This window comes from Aquila chrysaetos, chromosome 3, assembly GCF_900496995.4.
Source record: "Aquila chrysaetos chrysaetos chromosome 3, bAquChr1.4, whole genome shotgun sequence".
In the NCBI taxonomy this organism is placed as follows: Eukaryota; Metazoa; Chordata; class Aves; order Accipitriformes; family Accipitridae; genus Aquila; species Aquila chrysaetos.
Genome location: NC_044006.1, coordinates 19,706,581 through 19,725,516, shown reverse-complemented (window position 1 = coordinate 19,725,516; position 18,936 = coordinate 19,706,581). Strand labels below are relative to the sequence as shown.

General features: G+C 40.4%; 1 protein-coding gene across 1 annotated transcript in view; it reads right to left on the bottom strand.

The window, feature by feature from the left end:
* The window catches only part of ANLN (anillin actin binding protein), a 33,442-nt gene extending 22,202 nt beyond the window's left edge, over nucleotides 1–11,240 (bottom strand). Inside the window, exons 1-9 of the mRNA XM_030009023.2 lie at nucleotides 11,135–11,240; nucleotides 6,213–6,366; nucleotides 5,573–5,857; nucleotides 4,790–5,136; nucleotides 3,856–4,078; nucleotides 2,708–2,901; nucleotides 2,464–2,571; nucleotides 1,848–1,968; nucleotides 262–378 (exon numbers count right to left, since the gene is read on the bottom strand). Of these exons, the coding sequence (XP_029864883.1) occupies nucleotides 262–378; nucleotides 1,848–1,968; nucleotides 2,464–2,571; nucleotides 2,708–2,901; nucleotides 3,856–4,078; nucleotides 4,790–5,136; nucleotides 5,573–5,857; nucleotides 6,213–6,366; nucleotides 11,135–11,152 (1,567 nt within the window). The 5' untranslated portion in view covers nucleotides 11,153–11,240. The remainder of the gene's footprint in view (nucleotides 1–261; nucleotides 379–1,847; nucleotides 1,969–2,463; nucleotides 2,572–2,707; nucleotides 2,902–3,855; nucleotides 4,079–4,789; nucleotides 5,137–5,572; nucleotides 5,858–6,212; nucleotides 6,367–11,134) is intronic.
* Nucleotides 11,241–18,936: the final 7,696 nt, after the last annotated feature.

Below are 18,936 nucleotides of genomic sequence, written 5' to 3'. Positions count from 1 at the left end.
AGAGCAGTCATTTCTGTCCTTTCGCAAGAAACTTTTAGTATCAGCTTTTTAATATTCCTTGAAGACTTGAATGTCACCAGAGAAGGATAATGATAAAAGAAGTTTCCCGATTTGTTTTACATAAACCTTGTTACAAAACACACATGAGCACCAGCAGATGTATGGCAAATTAATTGTTCAGACTTGAAGGATATTAACACTCTGCTGGACAAGTGGCAACAGATAGCTAAGTGCATTAATATATACCTACTCAATACTAACCTTTCGGTTTCTCAGCTAGTTGTTCAAGTTTTGAGATAGACATCGCTTTTACAGGGCTCTTTGGCTCAGTGATCTTCAGAGGACTGGGTTTATCAGTCTGTTCACATTTAGAAGCATCTAAGTCGTTTATAAAAAAGAAGTCACTGAAGATTATGTCTAGCTTTTGATTTATTTTTTTTTTTTTTTTAGTTATTGAATTTTGGAGTTTTGATAGTACAGCTGACAACTTACAAACAGCCCACTAGATTAAGTATTCCAGTTAGCTTGCTGTCAAAAAAAAGCATTAGAATACATACCCTCCACAACCTGTACAGCTAGACTTCTATCTCATAATCAGAAAGCTGATAGCACAAGAAACAATGCTGAAACAATAGTAGAGTGCAGCCACTCCAGAGCAAAAAGGGAAAATTTAAAAAACAAACTAACAAAAAAACCCCACACCAAAACCCAACAGCAGGATATCATCCTGTTTTGCTAGAAGCACATTTGATAGCCTGTTTGCCCGTAATGCCCATAAGCAGCATTAACTAAGTTCACTCTTTTTTCCACAGAGAACAGGAGGCTATTCCACTCATGTTGTGGTTTAACCGCAGGCAGCAACTAAGCACCATGCAACCGCTCACTCACTCTCCCCCACCTAGTGAGATGGGGGAGAGAATCAGAAGGAAAAAGGTAAAACTTGTGGGCTGAGATAAGAACAGTTTAATAGAACAGAAAGGAAGAAACTAATAATGATAACAACAATAATAAAATGACAATAATAATAAAAACAAGCGATGCACAATGCGATTGCTCACCACTTGCCAACCGATGCCCAGTTAGTTCCCCAGCAGCAATCCACCCCCTGCCCGAGGCCAACTCCCCACCCAGTTTATATACTGGGCATGATGTCACATGATATGGAATACCCATTTGGCCAGTTTGGGTCAGCTGTCCTGACTGTGTCCCCTCCCAACTTTTTGTGTCCCTCCAGCCTTCTTGCTGGCTGGGCATGAGAAGCTGACAAATCCTTGAGTTAATATAAACACTAGCAACAACTGAAAACATCAGTGTGTTATCAACATTCTTCTCATACTGAACTCAAAACATAACACTATACCAGCTACTAGAAAGAAAATTAAGTCTATCCCAGCCAAAACCAGGACAATTCAGTAAGCACCACAAAGGATGTCACGAGCATCTCTGAATTATTTTCACATCCCCTACTCTAAGAATTAACAGCATAAGGGGATACTGACAAGGGAAGAGTTCCCTCCCATTAGATTATTGTGGAAATTTGGATACTCAGGTACAGTATAGATTAAATCTGTAACTGACAATTCTCATTCATTCTCCCTACACTTATCATACATGGAAGTATGAAATACAGGTAAACCCACTGCGAAACAAAAAGGCAGTCTTGCCTTGCCAATCTTTCAAATGGTATAAGAGTGCAGAGTATTATCATCACACAAGGTTTAGACAAATCAGTGACCAAATAAGAGGTCCAGTTATATACATCAGTGCTACTCGCCTCTTTATCTGCTCATGAATGTCAAGGGTAGTGCTTCCGTCCAGTATTAGCCACAGGCAGTGACAGTTCTTACCTGAAGATTCCACACTGGGAGACTTTGCTTGCATGTCACCTGCTGGTTTGTCTTCTGCTGATCCAAAAGCAGTGGCATCTGAACTAGGAGGATGTTTTGGACTAGCCTGAGATTGGCTTTCCTGGCAAAAATAAAACCATAGTACATTCAGGAGGTAATGGTCAAAGTGACTAAAAAAACTGCCAGACAGAAACACATTTTAACACCCGCTAGGAAAAAAAAAAATGTTGCCTATCCAATATCATGAAGGATCCTATTTATTTATATAAGAAATTCCGCTGGAGTCATAAATACTAAATTGAGTATGTGTAAGGAGCTTTCTTTTGTTTTTAAAGTTATAGAATATAAAAACCCCACACTTATCAAATAAATAAGTCAATCAATTGGCTCAAAGCAGCACCACTTGTCTCCTGAATTGATTCTGCAGGAGGAAAAAAAAATCTAATAATTTGTTAATAATCACACAAACCACTTGACAAGCAGTGTTGCACAGCCTGGGCATTCACAAAGCATATGTTTTTATCTTTTATTTACATTTGCACATCTGTCCCTGTGTTCAGAACATGTTAAAGCAATTCACAGACTATCATCTTTTGATACGTGGAGGTAACATTACCATTTTAGCTTCTGGAAGTTTTCTCTTCGAACTATCACTTTTCTCCGCACTCCACAGATTGCCCCTATCAAACCGGCCACGAAGGCATGCAAGTTCTCGTTCACGTTCCTAAGCAAATAAAGGGGAACAGGGGAAAAGCTGACAGCTTTAAGATGTCAAAGCATTTCAAATTCCTTAGGTAGGTGCAGGGCAGTAAGAATCTTCCCCAAGCTTATAAGCAAGCTATGAACATAGCAAGTCATACCTGCTTAAGCTGGAGTGCTAAACTGGCAGTAGAGGAATTCTCATTTTGTTTGAGAAGCCTTTCCTGGATTGTCCTTGTATTTGGGGTAACAATGGGTGTTCTGCACCCTGAAGTATTCGTAGCAGGACTCTGTGCACTACGCTCTTGACAGCGCTCCCCAAAGCGTTCCAGGAAGGGCTTAATTCCTGATCCCCCTACAAAAACAATTGTTTTGCCTTGAAAGAAACTCTCAAAACCACAGAACGAAATCACTGCAATTTTGCATCCTGCTGAAGGTTCTCAATGAAGCAATTAGGCTGTCTCCTTTACAGCTTTTGCTCCATTATAGTTTATACAAATTAAACCTGAAGTGCAAATCACCACAGTAACAGAACACTGAAATTAATAAAGCAGCAAATCAGAGCTAATAGATGTCCTTCTCTTAAAATCCACATGTGCTCCACCAGTTATTTAAACTGGCTTGCTTTCTCAACATTTCCTCTACAACCAGCCTCACTTGCATCATTCACGTAAATGAGCATTCTAGTACATAATGCAGATACATTGTTTGGCATCCGCCCCACTTTATTGAGCTTGTCTTTTATTGTCAGCGTATCTAGAGACACACGCTTGCTCTACTGGCCATCGGTTCAAAGAGTTCAAGTTGTTGGTCCAAGTTTCTGACCCAAGAAGCAGTTGAATTTAAAACTGGGCATGATCACTTGCTTCAACATAAAACTACCACTGAAAAGAAAGACACTATGCAAAGTTAGAACATCTATGTGACATTTAGCTTTGATTTCTTCTAACATATGCAGACTCTTTACCTGATATCAGTTGGATACACATAGTATCCAACAATTTTAAAGAAGCTTTGAATAGTCTCAATTAACTGATGCTACCAGGATACATTTTTACATAGAGAGAAAAGTTACATTGATTTTGCTCAAGAGTTACTAAAATTGTGTCCAAAAAAATACCCTTGCAAAATATGGAAGGTGTTCATTTATGATAACTATCACAGAGCTCTTCAGGACTTTACTCAAGTTACAGCACAAAATAAGCATTACCTAATATGTTACCATAAATTCTTAATCAATTTGTAGTTTTCAACACAGGACACAAGCCTAATTTGAATGAACATTTATTGACGCTGAAAAACAGCTTACCTGGTGTTGTGGGTTTAGCCTTAGGTTCAAGTTGCACATGTGTTCCTTTGACTGGCTCTACTTTGGACTGAACTGGTTGAGGCAAAGTTGATTTTGCTGTTTGTGTACGCTTTTCAGCTTTCTGAGGGCTGCAGGGATTCTCTGTTAGCTGTTGTCGTAGTTCAGATTCTTTAGAACAGGGAACAGTGACTCTTGAGGATTGTGTTAAAAAATTGTTTGAATCCTTAACAAGGAAAAAAGGAATAATGTTAAGATGAGACTATACATTCTTATTCTCTCAAGAGGAAAAAGAATGAAAGCATTCTGCATAGCATACTATAACATAACACACCTATTCCATCAACAATAGAAAAAGCTGAGAACAAGTGCTATAAGCTTTTTGTAGATTTTTTTTTTTTTAATCCAGTTTTTCAAATTGTTTCAGCATTTGATTCCAGGTACTTTTGCCAGCTACTTTAGGTATTTTCCCACATTTCCCTAAACAAGACTGCACATGGCAGATATTGTCATTTCATAAATGGCATAAATTGAACAACAGGTATCTGGTACTGCTAATTTCAGCATTCTGACTAAATTTTCATACAGCAATAAATATTTACAGTTTAAGTTAAGCAACTACATGAAGTTAGAGTGACACCCAATATCTGTGCAAGAAGCCCCCTTATCATGGTCAAAGGGCAGCAACCAATTACTTTGACATCAACTTTTACACAACTTAAGTACACTCGTCTTTAAGTATCAATAAAAGGGATTCTAAGGTGTTTCAGGTCTGCTATTAGAAAAGGGCATGTGGGATTGCAATAAAGCAAAAGTTGTAAATAGACTAAGGTTGCTCACATCAACTCTTTAAATTCAGATTAAATACTTATGGGTTAACATTTGTCCCCCCGATACTCAAATCAATTTTTAATCAGCAACTAAATCAGACACTCACCTCTGTCTTTGAGTTTGCTGGTTTATTAATAGAAGCCTCAACAAGCCTTTGAGAACAGGATGCAGCTTCCTGCTTTACACTGCTACTATTGATTCTAGCAGATGCTCCACTTGTAGTGGACAATTTGGATAAACAAGTAGTGCCAGGCTGTTCTTGTGCATTGTTTTGCTTTGCAGATGGATGACTTAGGTCATCTTCCCAGGAACCAATTGTAGCAGCAAGGTTAGCTAAACGGCCTCTTCTCCCAATAGGGGTATCACTTGCCAGGGCACTAGATGTCTGCTTAGGTGGAGAAACAGACAGATCTTTTGACTGGAGGGGAGACAGAGGAACACATTCAGAGGGATCTGGAAAAAGAAAACACATTTATTTTGCTAATAAAATATATTGAGTTACATTTGCATCTTTTGCATTTTGTTATGTATTAAGTTTATCAAGTTAGATGTTCTTTCCATGAACAGAATCAAGCTACTAGCTCTGAAGGCATTGAGACTAATCAAGTCAAATTAAAGCTCATTGCAAAGACAACACATTTCTAACCAAGCAGTTTACTAGTTTTATGTCATTGTTGTTATGAGCAAGGTATCACATTAGTAGGGGAAAAAAAAATATGTATAAAATGAAGCTGCAATCAACAGTTTCATTATTTTAGGTCTTCCCCAGTGCTAAGAATTCTTTACAAAAACATTAGCATTCACACACACAAAATTATCTTCTGCTAGCAAACATAATCACAATGCAAATGCTGAGAAATACCAATAATGCTTAGCAAGTGAAATATACCCTCGCTATCCCAGTAGCGTCGCTGTTCTGCCAATTTCTGCATACGTGTTTTGACTGAAAGGACTGCAGGAGTTTCTGACTTGGTGTTTGTTTTTCCTTTCTCAAGAGGCTGAACCAATGAAGCCCTGTTAGAAGCAGTTACATGCAACTCTGAAGTCATCTCAGGATAATGATTGCTTGTGGAACTTGAGGGAACTGGCTGTATGTTCTCCGAACTGGAAGCTTGAGTCTCCATATTGTTAGGGCAGAGCCTCTTTGATGGTGATGGCTTTGTACCAGGTTTCACTGTACAGGTCAGAGTATTCAAGCAAATTAGTATTTAAACAATCTAAAATATTTTCAGAGATAGCACAAAACTGTTATGCAATGATATGCCTCCCAAAAAACTGCCCTTCCCAAATTCTACCAAGGACAAGGCACTATCTTTGGCATTATACAGTTATTTTTAAATAAGTTACTAATTACTTAGAGCATCTGCTCTCAGGTTAAGCTAAACGTTAGCCATATTCATTCCCAGTGGTCAGGTAACTGCATCCATCAATGTTTAAGATAAACACAAAGAGTTTTCACTTGCCCTTAGAAAAAAAGGACATGGGACTTATATCAAAAGACAATCTTTATTAAACTTGTTGCAAAATACCTTCTTCACCAGGAAGAGGTGCCTGGTTACCAGTTTCTAACAAAGGCTCTCTGACCCTCTTGGTCTGCATTGTGGGTCTCAGTCCTGTCTTGGGCCGCTCAGCCATTTTCTTCTGCAGGTTCTCTCTCCGGGCACGGGTTCTTTCAAGGAGTTTCTGAGAAGTCAATAAATCATGTGTTACCATACATTGCAATAAGTGTGTTAACTAGTAATAGCTCAAATTAAAAATGTTTGAATTTTATATAGCATATACTAAGATCCACAATACCAGAAATTTATAGTGAAAGCTACATTAGGACAAGCGCAGCTCTCAGATGTTGCTAACTGATCTACTGTAATGCAACACGATAGAAATATTCAAAGCCTGGTTTTCTGATTGGCTGTCCCTCCTGAAAGCAGAACAAACAAGACATGTTTTCTACCCTGCCAACTACATGTTTTTTCTGTCTACCTCCTCTTTCTCACTGTGATAACCTCTGATCTCCATGCTTTGATTTCACCATTGCAATGCCCACAGCTTCTCCTGTATTCCACAAGTACCTGTTAGATAAAAGGTAGCTCACACTGTAGCACATTACAAGCTACCTCCTTGCTATCTGGCCAGTCAGCACATGTTTGCAGGTTATCTGAAGTTCTTTGGCCTACCAGACAGACAAGAGGCTGCAGCATTTTCTTCACAGAAGCAATAGTTTGTGTCTTTTCACCTAGCCACAAACTTTCATGAAAATTGTAGAAGCAGCTAAGTTTGACACCCCTACTCTTTTATTAAGAAGAGGTGTAGCCAGCCAGCAGATTCAAAGTTCCAGTCAAAATCAACTAGTGCCTCCCATTAGCTTGGCTTTCAAAGGAAACCGGGCTAAAGAGACACAAGCAATGGCAGAATTTTTTTTTTTAAAAAAAAAAAGGGGGGGGGGGGGGAGAGAGAAGAGAGGCTTCTACAGAGCCTGAAGTAATCAAAAACATTTGAAAGTAGTTTTGTTTTTTTTTTTACTGAATCACCACGTGACAGTCTTGAACTGTCAAGTCTTGCTAGTAGGTTTTTTTTGGCACCTCACTAAAGCACATCGTCAAATCACCTGATTGGCACTAACCCTCTAAGAAAATAATCAACATTGAACTAGCTGCCAAGTGGTCATAACAAAAATTTCAACAAATTAAATGCACGGTTGTTAATACTTTAAGAAAATGTTACTATTACACCTTCTAAATCAAAAGGTGACTTTCTCTTCCTCAAGCTTAAGTTTTAAGAATAGACTGATGTTATAACTAGTTGTCTTAATAAACAGGCTATTTATCACAATATATCTGTATACAAAGGAACATATAAAGATATACCAATTAAGCTTCCTAACAACATTCTCTTTCATTCCCTATCCATTGGAAATTTGAATACTATGATCATATTCCATACCACAGAGCTGTTTTAGTAAATGTTCCACACTAGTAGAAAAATGATTCCTTATAGCATCCAAGTTTTAAATAATTGGATGAAGTACAAGATTGTGTTCTGTTTTTTTTTAAAATACTGCATTATCACTCAGTTTGATCACACCTAAATGATACTTAATTACTCCTTTGATCTAGGTTTTAAGGCATTTTGAGACAAGCAATTGTGAGATTGAACTAATGGCCTTTAAAGGGAAGCATATAAACTGCACTTGTTTGGTGGCACATAAATCATTGTGAGAACTGTGCCAGCCATTACGTGTCCTGTTGCACAGCAATTAAATACACATTTCACATTTTTAACTGTCTAAGGCTGAAGTCTTAAACAATGTTCCATTGTAGGGCAACACAGGACAAATGGAACGTCAATCTCAACAGTTTTTTGTGAAAGCAAAAATCAGCTTGCCTAACTTCCATAGAAAAGGAGGATTTGGGGGGAGAAGAAAGAAAAAAAAGTGGGGAGGGATGACGACATGAAATGCCAGGAGTGCCTTCAATGCTAGTTGTGTCGACAAGTCAAGTTTCCTTATTTAAACCTCCAAAAGGCAGAGCTACAAAGTGCAGGTAATACCCACATAAATAAAATCTTAAAGGCTATATAAACTAACTGTTCTTCTTGCACAAAGTTAAGTAGATCTCCCGCAACAGTATTCCTACAGTTCTTTCAAATGCAGTCACATTCCTTTCTGTTTTGCTAGTTCAGTAAAATGGAGTTTCAGTTATTACAAATAGGATGTCACTTCCCAAGAATGCACGCCTCTGTTGTTGAACTCCAGCTCCTATTGGCTTTTTGTATCTCAAGTTTTCCTTGCAACCACCATAATTCAAACTCTGCTATTACACATGATGAGTAAGCCAGTCACCAGAACTTGAGACTTACTTTTCAAATTCATGAAAAGGGTATTTGCTACAAGTACATTCTCCAAGTGTTCTGACAACAGCCAAAGTTTCAGAGTAGGATATACCTATTTCATTACATCTAGGAATCTGGGAACTACTAAGTTGCAGTTAGAGAATCACTGTTTGTGTTGTAGAAGCACCTTCTAAAAGTCAGAAAAGGCCTTCCCACTTTAAACGTTGATGGGGAATCTTGGTTTTAAAAAACTATGTTTTAAAGTACATTTTTAGCAGTGTTAGAGAAGATACTCAGGCCCATATGTGTTTGGAAGAATTTGTTCTAACTGTCCTTCTTTACTAGCAGAATGCAGCAAAGGGAGCAAATTTATCCATGAGATTGAAGGAACAGTTAACTCCAAACTTCACATATGCAAATTTTCCCCGAGCAATTGCATCACTCACTTCTCTTTTGTCATCCTGCATGCTAGGAAACCATACTTGGCTCTATGAATAAGTACTTCAAAGTGCAAAATAAACTAGACTATTTGTAACATTCTGTAGTACCAAACACAAAGCCTTTTGTGCAAGAAATGTGAATTATACAGTCAGCTATAAACTGAATCACAAATAGTATGCTCATTGTGACCCTAAAAAAGTATTCACTGCACCACCTCCTCAGTGCGTTCTGTATTAATAATTTGGTTGAGATTCAGAAGGTTATTAGTTTCTGCTTGTAAGATTAATCAAAAGAAACATTATTTCAGAACTGTCTGATTTGAAAGCATTCCACTGAATCTTAGAGCAAGATTTATTTGAGCTCAAATTCAGTAAGACCGGGACAAAATTTGTTACTGTAAAGTGATCAGCAAACACTGAATTAACAGCATGCTTTGGCCAATTAAGGATCAAATTACACTGCTTTACATAATCAACACTTACAAGGCTTCACCACTTCCCTGCAAGTAACAGAGCATGGTAATTTGTAGTCAAAGATTATCTGAAAGTAGTTTAGCTAATGAAAGGTTATATTAAAAGAAAAAAAAAACAACACAGAACATAAATACTTCATAGTAGGTGGTAAAAAGCTTCCTTTTCAGAAAACTTTTTTGAGAAAAGTTATTAAACTTCAATACTAATACACTAATATTGTGTAAAAATCTGACTAACAGTGCAATGTCCTCCACAGCATAAACATTCTTGATAAGGCAACATTCTAAGCACTCTGCAAGACAAGCTCACATTTGAATAAAGTTTACTCTGAGGAGTGGCCTCACAGTTGGTCATAACTTTTCAAAGTCAGTTATCTACAAGAAGGGCGTGTTGAGGTTGGAATATCTCCCAGCATGCAAAACCATTTTAAACTTGATTCAGTAGTACGGACTTGAAGTTTCTTTAAGACTAGTCAGATCATGTCACTCACTAGCAACTAAGGAAGGAGGTTTTAGATGTTTATACTTAGCAAGCCTTTACATGGGAGTAGGGTAAATCTGCCTTGGCATAACAGATTTAGAAAATATGTTCAGATCAATACTTTCTCTTCAGTTTTTTAAATCATATCTGTGCAGTCTCCTTTTTTGGGCACTCAATTTATTTAAAGTATGTCAGTTTGATATACAGGTTGTTTTCATGGGGAGGAGAGAATATTTCACCAACATATTTGATTTGTGTTTTTTGCTAAAGTAGTTTAGGTTTCTGTTTAGGCAGGCTGTGGACTGAAAGCCATTTCTACTATGACATTTCTCAAAGCAGTCACAAGATAGCTCCACAGCTTTTCATCTGTCACACATAAAATCAGAGTACAGCACAGCATCTTTAAGAAACTCCAACCTGCATACAAATTCAAGTCGGTCAGTTCCATTCATTTTGTTACAATTTTGCCTCTGTAAAACTCAAGCACACACATGCAAATCCACCCTGACAACTGACAACTACTTTTTTTTAAAAAAGAGGAACTGTGCCTGCCAATGAAAGTGACCAATCACAGGTGGCAATAAAGTCAAATAGGACGCATTTTTAATGAGATGGTCGCTGCTTTGGGCAAACTTCACACTCGACCTTTAGATACGGCAGGCACAATGTGCGTCAATACCACTCCCATTAGCTTTCAGGGTCCCTTCTGTTTCAGCCGAAATACTTATCTGCCAGACTCACGTGAAAAGCAAACACTAAAGCGCTAGGAAACGCAGTCATGTATCAGCCCGCTTGAGAAAAGGTCCTCTCCTTCACAAACCCTTGCATGAATAACCCCTCCGCCCTCTCCTGGAAGAGATCTGACGCCCCACAAACGCCTGGGCGGCTACAAAATTGGAGGTGCCAGCACAAGCAAGACGAGGGGGCAGAGAAGCGTCTCCCCATTGAAGGGAAAGAGGCTGGCTACAGGCCCACAACCCCCCCGCAGTAACGTCAACGGGGATGAGGGGCGCTGACAGGCCTTAGCCAGGAGCCAGGGCTGGGACAAATTATTCCGTCCCCAGAGCCCGGCCACAAGGAGCAGCTCTCCTGCGGCCCCCGACAGGCCATTGCTGCCCTCTGTCCCTGCGGCCCCCGCCCCTGACAACTCGCCCCCGCCCCGGATCAAGCCCCAGGCGCGCCCCCTCCACAGCTCACCGCTCGGGGGCCGGCCTGCGCCATGCCCTCACCTCAGTGAACGGGTCCATCGCTGCTGCTGCTGCTGCTGCTGCTCACGCTCCCTCAGGCCGCCCGAGAGTGGCGAAACCACCACCCCAACCGCTCCTCAGATTTGAATTTCAGCGCCCGCCGCGGATGCGCATGCGCGAGGCGGCCGCGCGCCCACGCCCGCCGCGCAGTCACGTGCCACGGGGGCGTGCCCCCCCCGCACCAGCCCCTGCCGTATCCGAGGCAGGCACGACGGGCGGAGGGAGGCGCGCGCGTGCGCACAACCTTCCGTCCCGCGCGGCAGCGGGCATTGATTGACAGGAGTGCTATCCAATCAGACAGCAGGCTGCCCTGCTCTCCCTACTCTCCGTCGCGGCCTCCCTTCTTTGTGAGGGAGAGAGCGGGGAGCGGGAAGGTTCGCAGGGCCTGATTCGGGCCGCGGCTGGGCTGGCTCTCCCTTTCCCGGTTCCGGGAGTAGGCCTGGCTTCGCGTGCTGCACCCCCGGGCTCTCGGTCTGAACCCTTGCGTGTGGTCGTGCTGCCCAGGGTTTCCGTGTGTGGCGTGTAGGGAGTGCATCCAGCCGTGGCGGCCCTGCCACCTTCCCTTACTCCTCCTCGTCAGCCTAGCCGGGCGCAAACTGTGCTTTTTTTTTTTTTAAAGAAATTTGAGGCTTTTGCCTCCTTTACGGGCAAGTAGAGCAATACTGCCTGGTTGACTGCACATCTTGCTGTAGCTGCTCAGTAGGAGTGTCTCCCAAGCCTTTTTCATTTGAAGCTTCATTTTTCAGCTGGCATTGACAGGAGAAAATTATTTTAATGTAATTCTATGAACGGAGAGCATACTTATCCCAGTGCACTTGTGAAAGTTGCACCTCCTTCTCGTGGCTTTTACGTTTCTCCTTGCTTTACAGCCAATGGTCTCATCCAGTCTCACCCACCAGTTTATCCCGCTGTCCCCTTCTCCATTTCACTGATAGACTTTTCTTAATATGCAAGTGTCAGGGATGCTGAATTGGCATAGACCCATCAGGTGCACAGATCCCGTCCTCACTATCTGGGCACCACTTCAAACTCCCTTCCCATAAATGTGTTGGAATGCAATTGCAAATAGAGCTTGGTTTTTTGTATCTGCTGTTCACCCCAGGAGGCTACTATAGGCCTGACAGCCCAAGTGATTCAACCTCATCAAATTTCCAGTCTATCCATACATATTGGTACCCCTTTATACCTTTTTGCTCGTATGCAAATAGTTTTCATTACCTTGCATGAATGCTTTTCTTCCCTAGTGCTGTGCTTCTTGCCTCTTGGATTATTTATAGGCAGCAGTCATTTCTTTTTCCAACCTTTACTTTGCCTTGCTAAACAAACCACACTCTTCTAATTGTCCCTCATTAGAAAATTTATCCAATGCCTTATTTGCAAACAGCATGGCATCAGCGTGCAGCAGAATCTAAAAACACAGTATCAAATAATCCTTTTCTGAAGAAATCTTCCAAGATTGGACACGCTGGCTGACGATCATCCCTGCACTGTTCTCAGATAAACATGGGTTGGAGTAGCCCAAGATCCAGCATCAGAACTTGTTCATACACCAGGCTGAAAACTGGGACTTACCAGGTGAGAGTCATCACTCATTCATAATCTATGAACCAGCCTGTACAGTGATAAGAAAGGACAGGCTTTATTTCCTTCAGGAGAAACTAGGTATAGCTATCGCTTGGAAATAACAGAAACATTCCTTTAATGGAGCAGTAGAGAATCAATGCAGGCAAATACCAGAAGACAAAATAGCCAATATGGAGCTTGAAGTCATCGGCAGAAAATAAAAAGAGAGAATTAACATTGTCTTGTCTTTTTCCTGCCATCCTGAAGGAAGAAGAGTCATGCACAATTTGAGTCCTTCAAAACAGAACAGAATTACTGCAATTTAAACATACTTTCTGCTTTACATGTGGATCTATGAGATTTATGCAGTGCAGCTCCAGCTATCATTGGTTCATTTCCAAATGTGGCTCCATCCATTGCTGTCATCTTTCAAATGATACGGCATAGCACATGATGCTCAGTCTGAGGGCCAACCAAAATGGTGTTAGCTGCACTGTTAGTATACATAATAATCTCATCTGCTATTTAATATTAAAAGAGAGGGAAATAATAATGCTTTATTCTGTAAAATAAAGTTCTTGTAAAAAATATTTCTATAAAGTATATTCTGAAAAATGAAATTGAGATTCCTAGGAGTGTATAACTGCTTAAAATGTCAATGCAACGTGCATGTGACAAATGTCCTTTCGTTTTGGTCTCTACAGAGCCAATAATTTCTTCATCATTTTGATCCACACTCAATGGGGCCCTGCTAGAAATAAATAGAATACTTAGTTTCTCATCTTCTCAAGGGGTTACATCTGTCTTCCAGAACAGCAGTGGACAGTAAATGTAGCTTATCCTTTTATTGCTCCAAAGAGCCAAAGAAAGTCAGTCTTTTTCAGGAACATTGCTATGAAATGGCTACGAGATCTGTTGTCTGCCTAATGGTCAGGGGTACAGCCTGTAGCAATGGAATTGCCAGTCAGGGTTATTTTTTTCTTAATAAATTGATAAAACTATTTGCATCTTATGGAAAAACTCAACTGATGTTTCACAATCTGAAGGCATAAAGAAAAAGAGAGGGAAAGAAAGGAATGCCATGTTGAAACCAGCGGAACAATGAGCCGGCTCTGCCCGCTGAACAGCATTATATTTTATGTCAGCCTTTTGCATTCAAAAATTGTGAATCACACCCTTCACTGTCTCCTCACCCCACGTGATACGGTTTAAGATTTCTTCTTGCCAGGGGTTAGCTAATGAAAAGTAATCCCTTCTGTAACAATATCATAATACAAAGCACTTGGGGAACGGTTTTTGCAGGCTTGCAATTTTCATGGGAATTGAGAGCATGGGCATGGAAGCCAGTCATTTGTCTTTTAACATGGCAAGAAAAACATTTTTACTTTCCCAAGTTTTCCTTCAAAAATTTGTAAAGCATATTGACTGTTTTCAGGGGTGTATTTTCATTTTTGGAAGGTTATAGAAGTTTGCATTAGCACTTCTATAAGAATAGAACACTTTGTAACTAATAAGGAGAGCACTAGCCAAAGTTTTTGTAGCTCTGGCTTCCTTATAATACCGATGCAATGATAAATGTAAAATACTGAAGGCAAAAATGCTCATCCCAGTGTAGTCCACTGTATAGCTCCATTCTGTAATCCTCAGAGAATATTTCCTAAAACTTTCTTTCTGCTGAGAAACTGAGTTCACAATTCTGATTCCAAAGGAAAGATGAGCAAGATGCTTCCTTTGATTCACAGAAAAATCTCAGTAATCCTGTCATTTAGAGAAAAATAGTATTTTCCAACTTCCTTTTATTCACAGCTAAATAATTCAAAGTGAAAGTTGATGCTCACCTATCTTGCCCTTGCAAGCAGATTCAATCTATTGAATGGTAATACAGTGCATTATAACACAGTAGACTGTAGTATTCCTTGTAGTTTAGATTTACCTTCAAAAGGCATTTTTTACCAGAAAATTCACTCTTCCACTAATCAGATGGAGAGCTGTCAAGATGCTGATACTCATTTCACACTTGTAGTATGGCTGCATAGGATGCCATAGAGAGGAGAAGCAAATGTATAGCCTAGTACACAGTGTTGTGCATCATTATTTCTGGACTATAGTCCCATTAGAATTAATTCTTTCCAGTGACTTCAGACAAAGGATTTAACCTTGGGGAAGAGGCAAGGAGGCAGCCCTTACAGAGCTTCTTGAGGACTGTGCCACTAGCACGCACATCCCTTTCCCCTAGCCCACCATCTTTTTGCCTCGAGTGGATCCTGGAGGATACATAGTGCAGGTCTGACTCTCCGTTTCTTGGTGCCTAAGATGAAGCCAGGCCGTAAGATATTCCTTTCTTCACAAGCTCCACACCAGGACCCCTGTATAAGGGAATCCTGCACTACAGAAGAGCAGTAAGAATATAATATCCATCCTTTCCTCAGTGATTCTGAAATGAAGACCAAATTGTGCCCTCAGATCCACTTGAATATCCTAGCATGCCAGAGACTGGGACTGGGAAAAGGCTATTTCACTCCCAGACAATGACTAGAAGGGCTGGTCCATAGTATGGCAAACCACAGCAGTTTGGATTAATGTGTATTTTCTATTGCAAATATACATAATCAGAAACATTTTGATGGGCAGCATTTAGGACCTGTTCTCTGTGGCAAGCCAAAGGTGATTATGCTGCTTTTGTCAACTCCTGTGATAATCACAGAGGCAACTTAGGCTGACATTATGCAGTAAAGGAATATATTTATGTCAGGAATAAGACAGGTTTTGTGAGTAAGTAACCTAAAGCGTGACATGGATTTAAATTAGTAATGCTCAGAGCACAAGCCTCTCTTCTAGTAGCCCAAGTAGGAAATTGATAACCAGCTCAACCAGACTAAAGGAATGTGAGACCCCATAGCCATTACAGACCAACTTTCAGCTGGGACTGTGCTTTATCATACCAAAAGGCTTCATTTATTAATCTGCCTTGGTAAGCGTTGTTGGGGGGGGGGGGGGGGGGGGGGAAATCCCTTAAACTGGACATTTGCTGGGGGAAGATATGCTACATTTTCAGAATGTACAGAATGAATTTCAAACAGCGTGAATTTTATTTATTCTCTCACTTGTCATTTGCAGAATATGGGTGGTTCTCAAGAAAACACTGGCTCACTGAAGACACCATTTATATTAAAGGTTGGAAAAGCACCCTGTCATTTATATTCTACACTAAAATTACTGTATGATGACATGGATGGATTAGTGTTAACTGTTGTCAGAGCTGAAATGCACCATCTCATATGAGGAGCGACTGAGGGCAAATCACACAGAAATTGAAGCTGGAGGGAAAAGCAAAAACATTATGTGGAAAAAGAATTAAAAAAGAGAAGAGTGGAGAATGGCAAATAACAAGGGAGGATAACAAAGAAAACAGAAGGAAAAGACAGAAGAGAAAATACATTAAAATGGAAAAATAGTGAAACAAGGAATGAGACAAAACTCATTTCATTAACAGCAAAAGACAGTTAAGTGGACTCAGTTTCAGAAAAAATCTCTGGGTGGTTGAACTGTGCATTTTTACAAGGCTGTGGGAGTTAAGAAACATTTGCCTGTCATGCACTCTGAAACGATTTATTGTGTTCACAGTTTTCTTAGTCTAATATTGCATTTGTATCACTAAATCACAGAAAGTTTCTCAGGACCTTTCATTTAGGTCTCCTGACTGATTTACATAGGAGAAGGGGAATTAGACTTCCTTCTTTTGTGTCTCTGTTATAAAATACCCACTTTTCTTTCTCTATCCACATGGCACAGGTGTACCATTTGCTGACATAAAAATTCTTAAATGAAGCAAAGGGCCTGAGAGTACTTAAGTGCCATTATGTTAATTTAGACCATTATGTTAATTTACAGTACTTGCTTACAACTCTGCAGCATAATGCAAACAGAGTAATTGCATAATCTCATCAGCAATTTCACCAGCCAAATTGTATCACATTTTATATTCTTGAAATAATTTTCTGAAAGATGGGAAGATTGGGAGATTCTTGTTGAAAAAACATTTTTCACCAAAAAAAGTGTTCTGTCAGTTCTAGTTCCTTTTTTGAAGACTCAGTATGCTGTAAGCTCAACAGGTGCTAATTTTCTGACCTCATTCTTGCCATCTTATTCTCATGTTTTAAATAAATAAATGAAACTATAGGACACACATAAAACAAATCATAAATGATGCATAAGGAAGGCCAAGAATGTTACCTACAAAATTACTTTAAAAAACTAAGGTAGGTGCTCCAAGTTAAGCATAGACTATATGCTTTGCTAAACAAGGAAGACCTAAGGATATGAAACGGGTTTACAGGAGTTCATGATATTTTTTTTCTCTTTACTTTCCATGTCATTCCTCTGAAAAAAATCCATACACCAACATGAAATCTTTTCTGCAATAGTAGCGTGTTTACACTAGAGGGTGCTACTTAGACAGGATTTTAAGCTGCTTAGTGTTTTGCTTTGGAAATCTCTTTTTCAATACTTGGAAAAAAATGCACATCTGAAATAAAAAGAAGCTGTTTTCAGAGGGACAAATTCTACCGAAATTTGAACAAGCACAATTAAAATGTAACGGTGATGATATTTTCCACACACATACCCGTGAGGGACAGTGGTAATACGGTCATCTCAGCTTCAGTCGAAACTACATATACAATTACACTGAGGCTGTTGTAGATGAGTAAATATCCCTAATATTTCTGTCTGCTTTTGCTTAAAAAACTATTATGATGTGGAAAATAGACTAACTAAAGGAATAGGAAAATAAGATCATGGCTCGTTGTTGATGAGAGGGACAGAAACATCTGATGGAGTAAAACATAAAGTAGCAGTCTATAGTACAAATACAGTGTCACTGAATGTCTGGGTGTGGTATGATGCAGTGTTGCCTCACCTTGCAATAAAGCATGAAAGAAGGCAAAGGGAATGGAAATGGCCAAAAGGTTATTTTAAATGATTCTTCCCTTGTCCCTCCAGTGGTGGTGAGGATTGTCAGAGCCCTGAACATGTCTCTCCACACCTCCAGGGGCTTTGGCTGCCCGGAGTCAGAGCCCACATGGCAATGGTGGAGGTCTTGGGCCATGAAGAGAGCTGCTGCTCCCTGACAACGGTTTGCAAGTGGCTTGGTACGGGCAGCTTGTCTTCTTGTATGTCTAATCCAAAAATCTCTTTTGAACTCAGTGGATCTGTAAGAAGGCGAGACAGTGTGTGCCCTGCACTGTCCCGCACTCAGAGACTCTGGAGCTCCAACTCTGGGACTCTGGTAGCACCGTCATAAAATGGTACCCAGGGAATCTCCAAAAACAGACATGAGAGAGAGGAGAATAAAGTCTGAAAAGAACTCTGTCTTGGCTTGTGTTCCTGCCAGGCCTGAAGACTATTTCCATCAGCTGAATTTGTCACTAGTACCAGTTGAAAGGGATTATTCACCATGGAGTAAATAAACATAGCCCCAGCTGTTTTATAGTCCCATCTAACCCCACAAACTATGCAGGAACCTGCAAAGTAAAGCTAGGTAGCAGTGCCAGGCGCGTACTTGGAAACTGGAAAAGGAGAGTGGGCTTACACCTTGGGTTCTTGCCCCTCGTTGAGTCCAGTTCTTCTCCTTGAAAATGGGATTTACCAGCAGACTACCTTCTCCAGGCCAGGCAAAGCCCCTTCTGCTCTACAGATCCCGTCCTAAGTGAGAGGATCTGAATGTACCATGAAATGAAATGCTTTGATGAAGAAGTAGATCATCGCTCTTTCCCCAGCTGCTGGGTCTTTGCCCACTGGGGTCAACTGCAATGGTTGCTCTGGTCCCAGCACTGGCACTCCAGCTCTAGGAGAGTGCTGGCCCCAGCATGCAGGTGAGGCCTCTTTCTTCAAAACACCATGTAGTCATACCTATTACTGCACAAGTTGCATCTTGTAAGAAGCTGCTAGGATGGCGTTTTGTGTTTCTTGGATATCCCTGTTTCATTTTCTAAGTCTGTTGCACAGCCTGGACCAGCAAAAAACAGGGGATCAGGTAGGTGGTGTGCAAGAGGAAGGGATAAGGAAATGAATGGCAATAGGGAGAGGAACATTGTACTTTTCTCAGGTTGGTTAAGGAGCAAGTGAAGTCCCCACCTGATCATTTGCTTTTCAACTGAAATTATTCCAGTACCACAAAAGAGTTGGCAGACTTCAAAAGGCCCAAAGACAAAGTATAAACA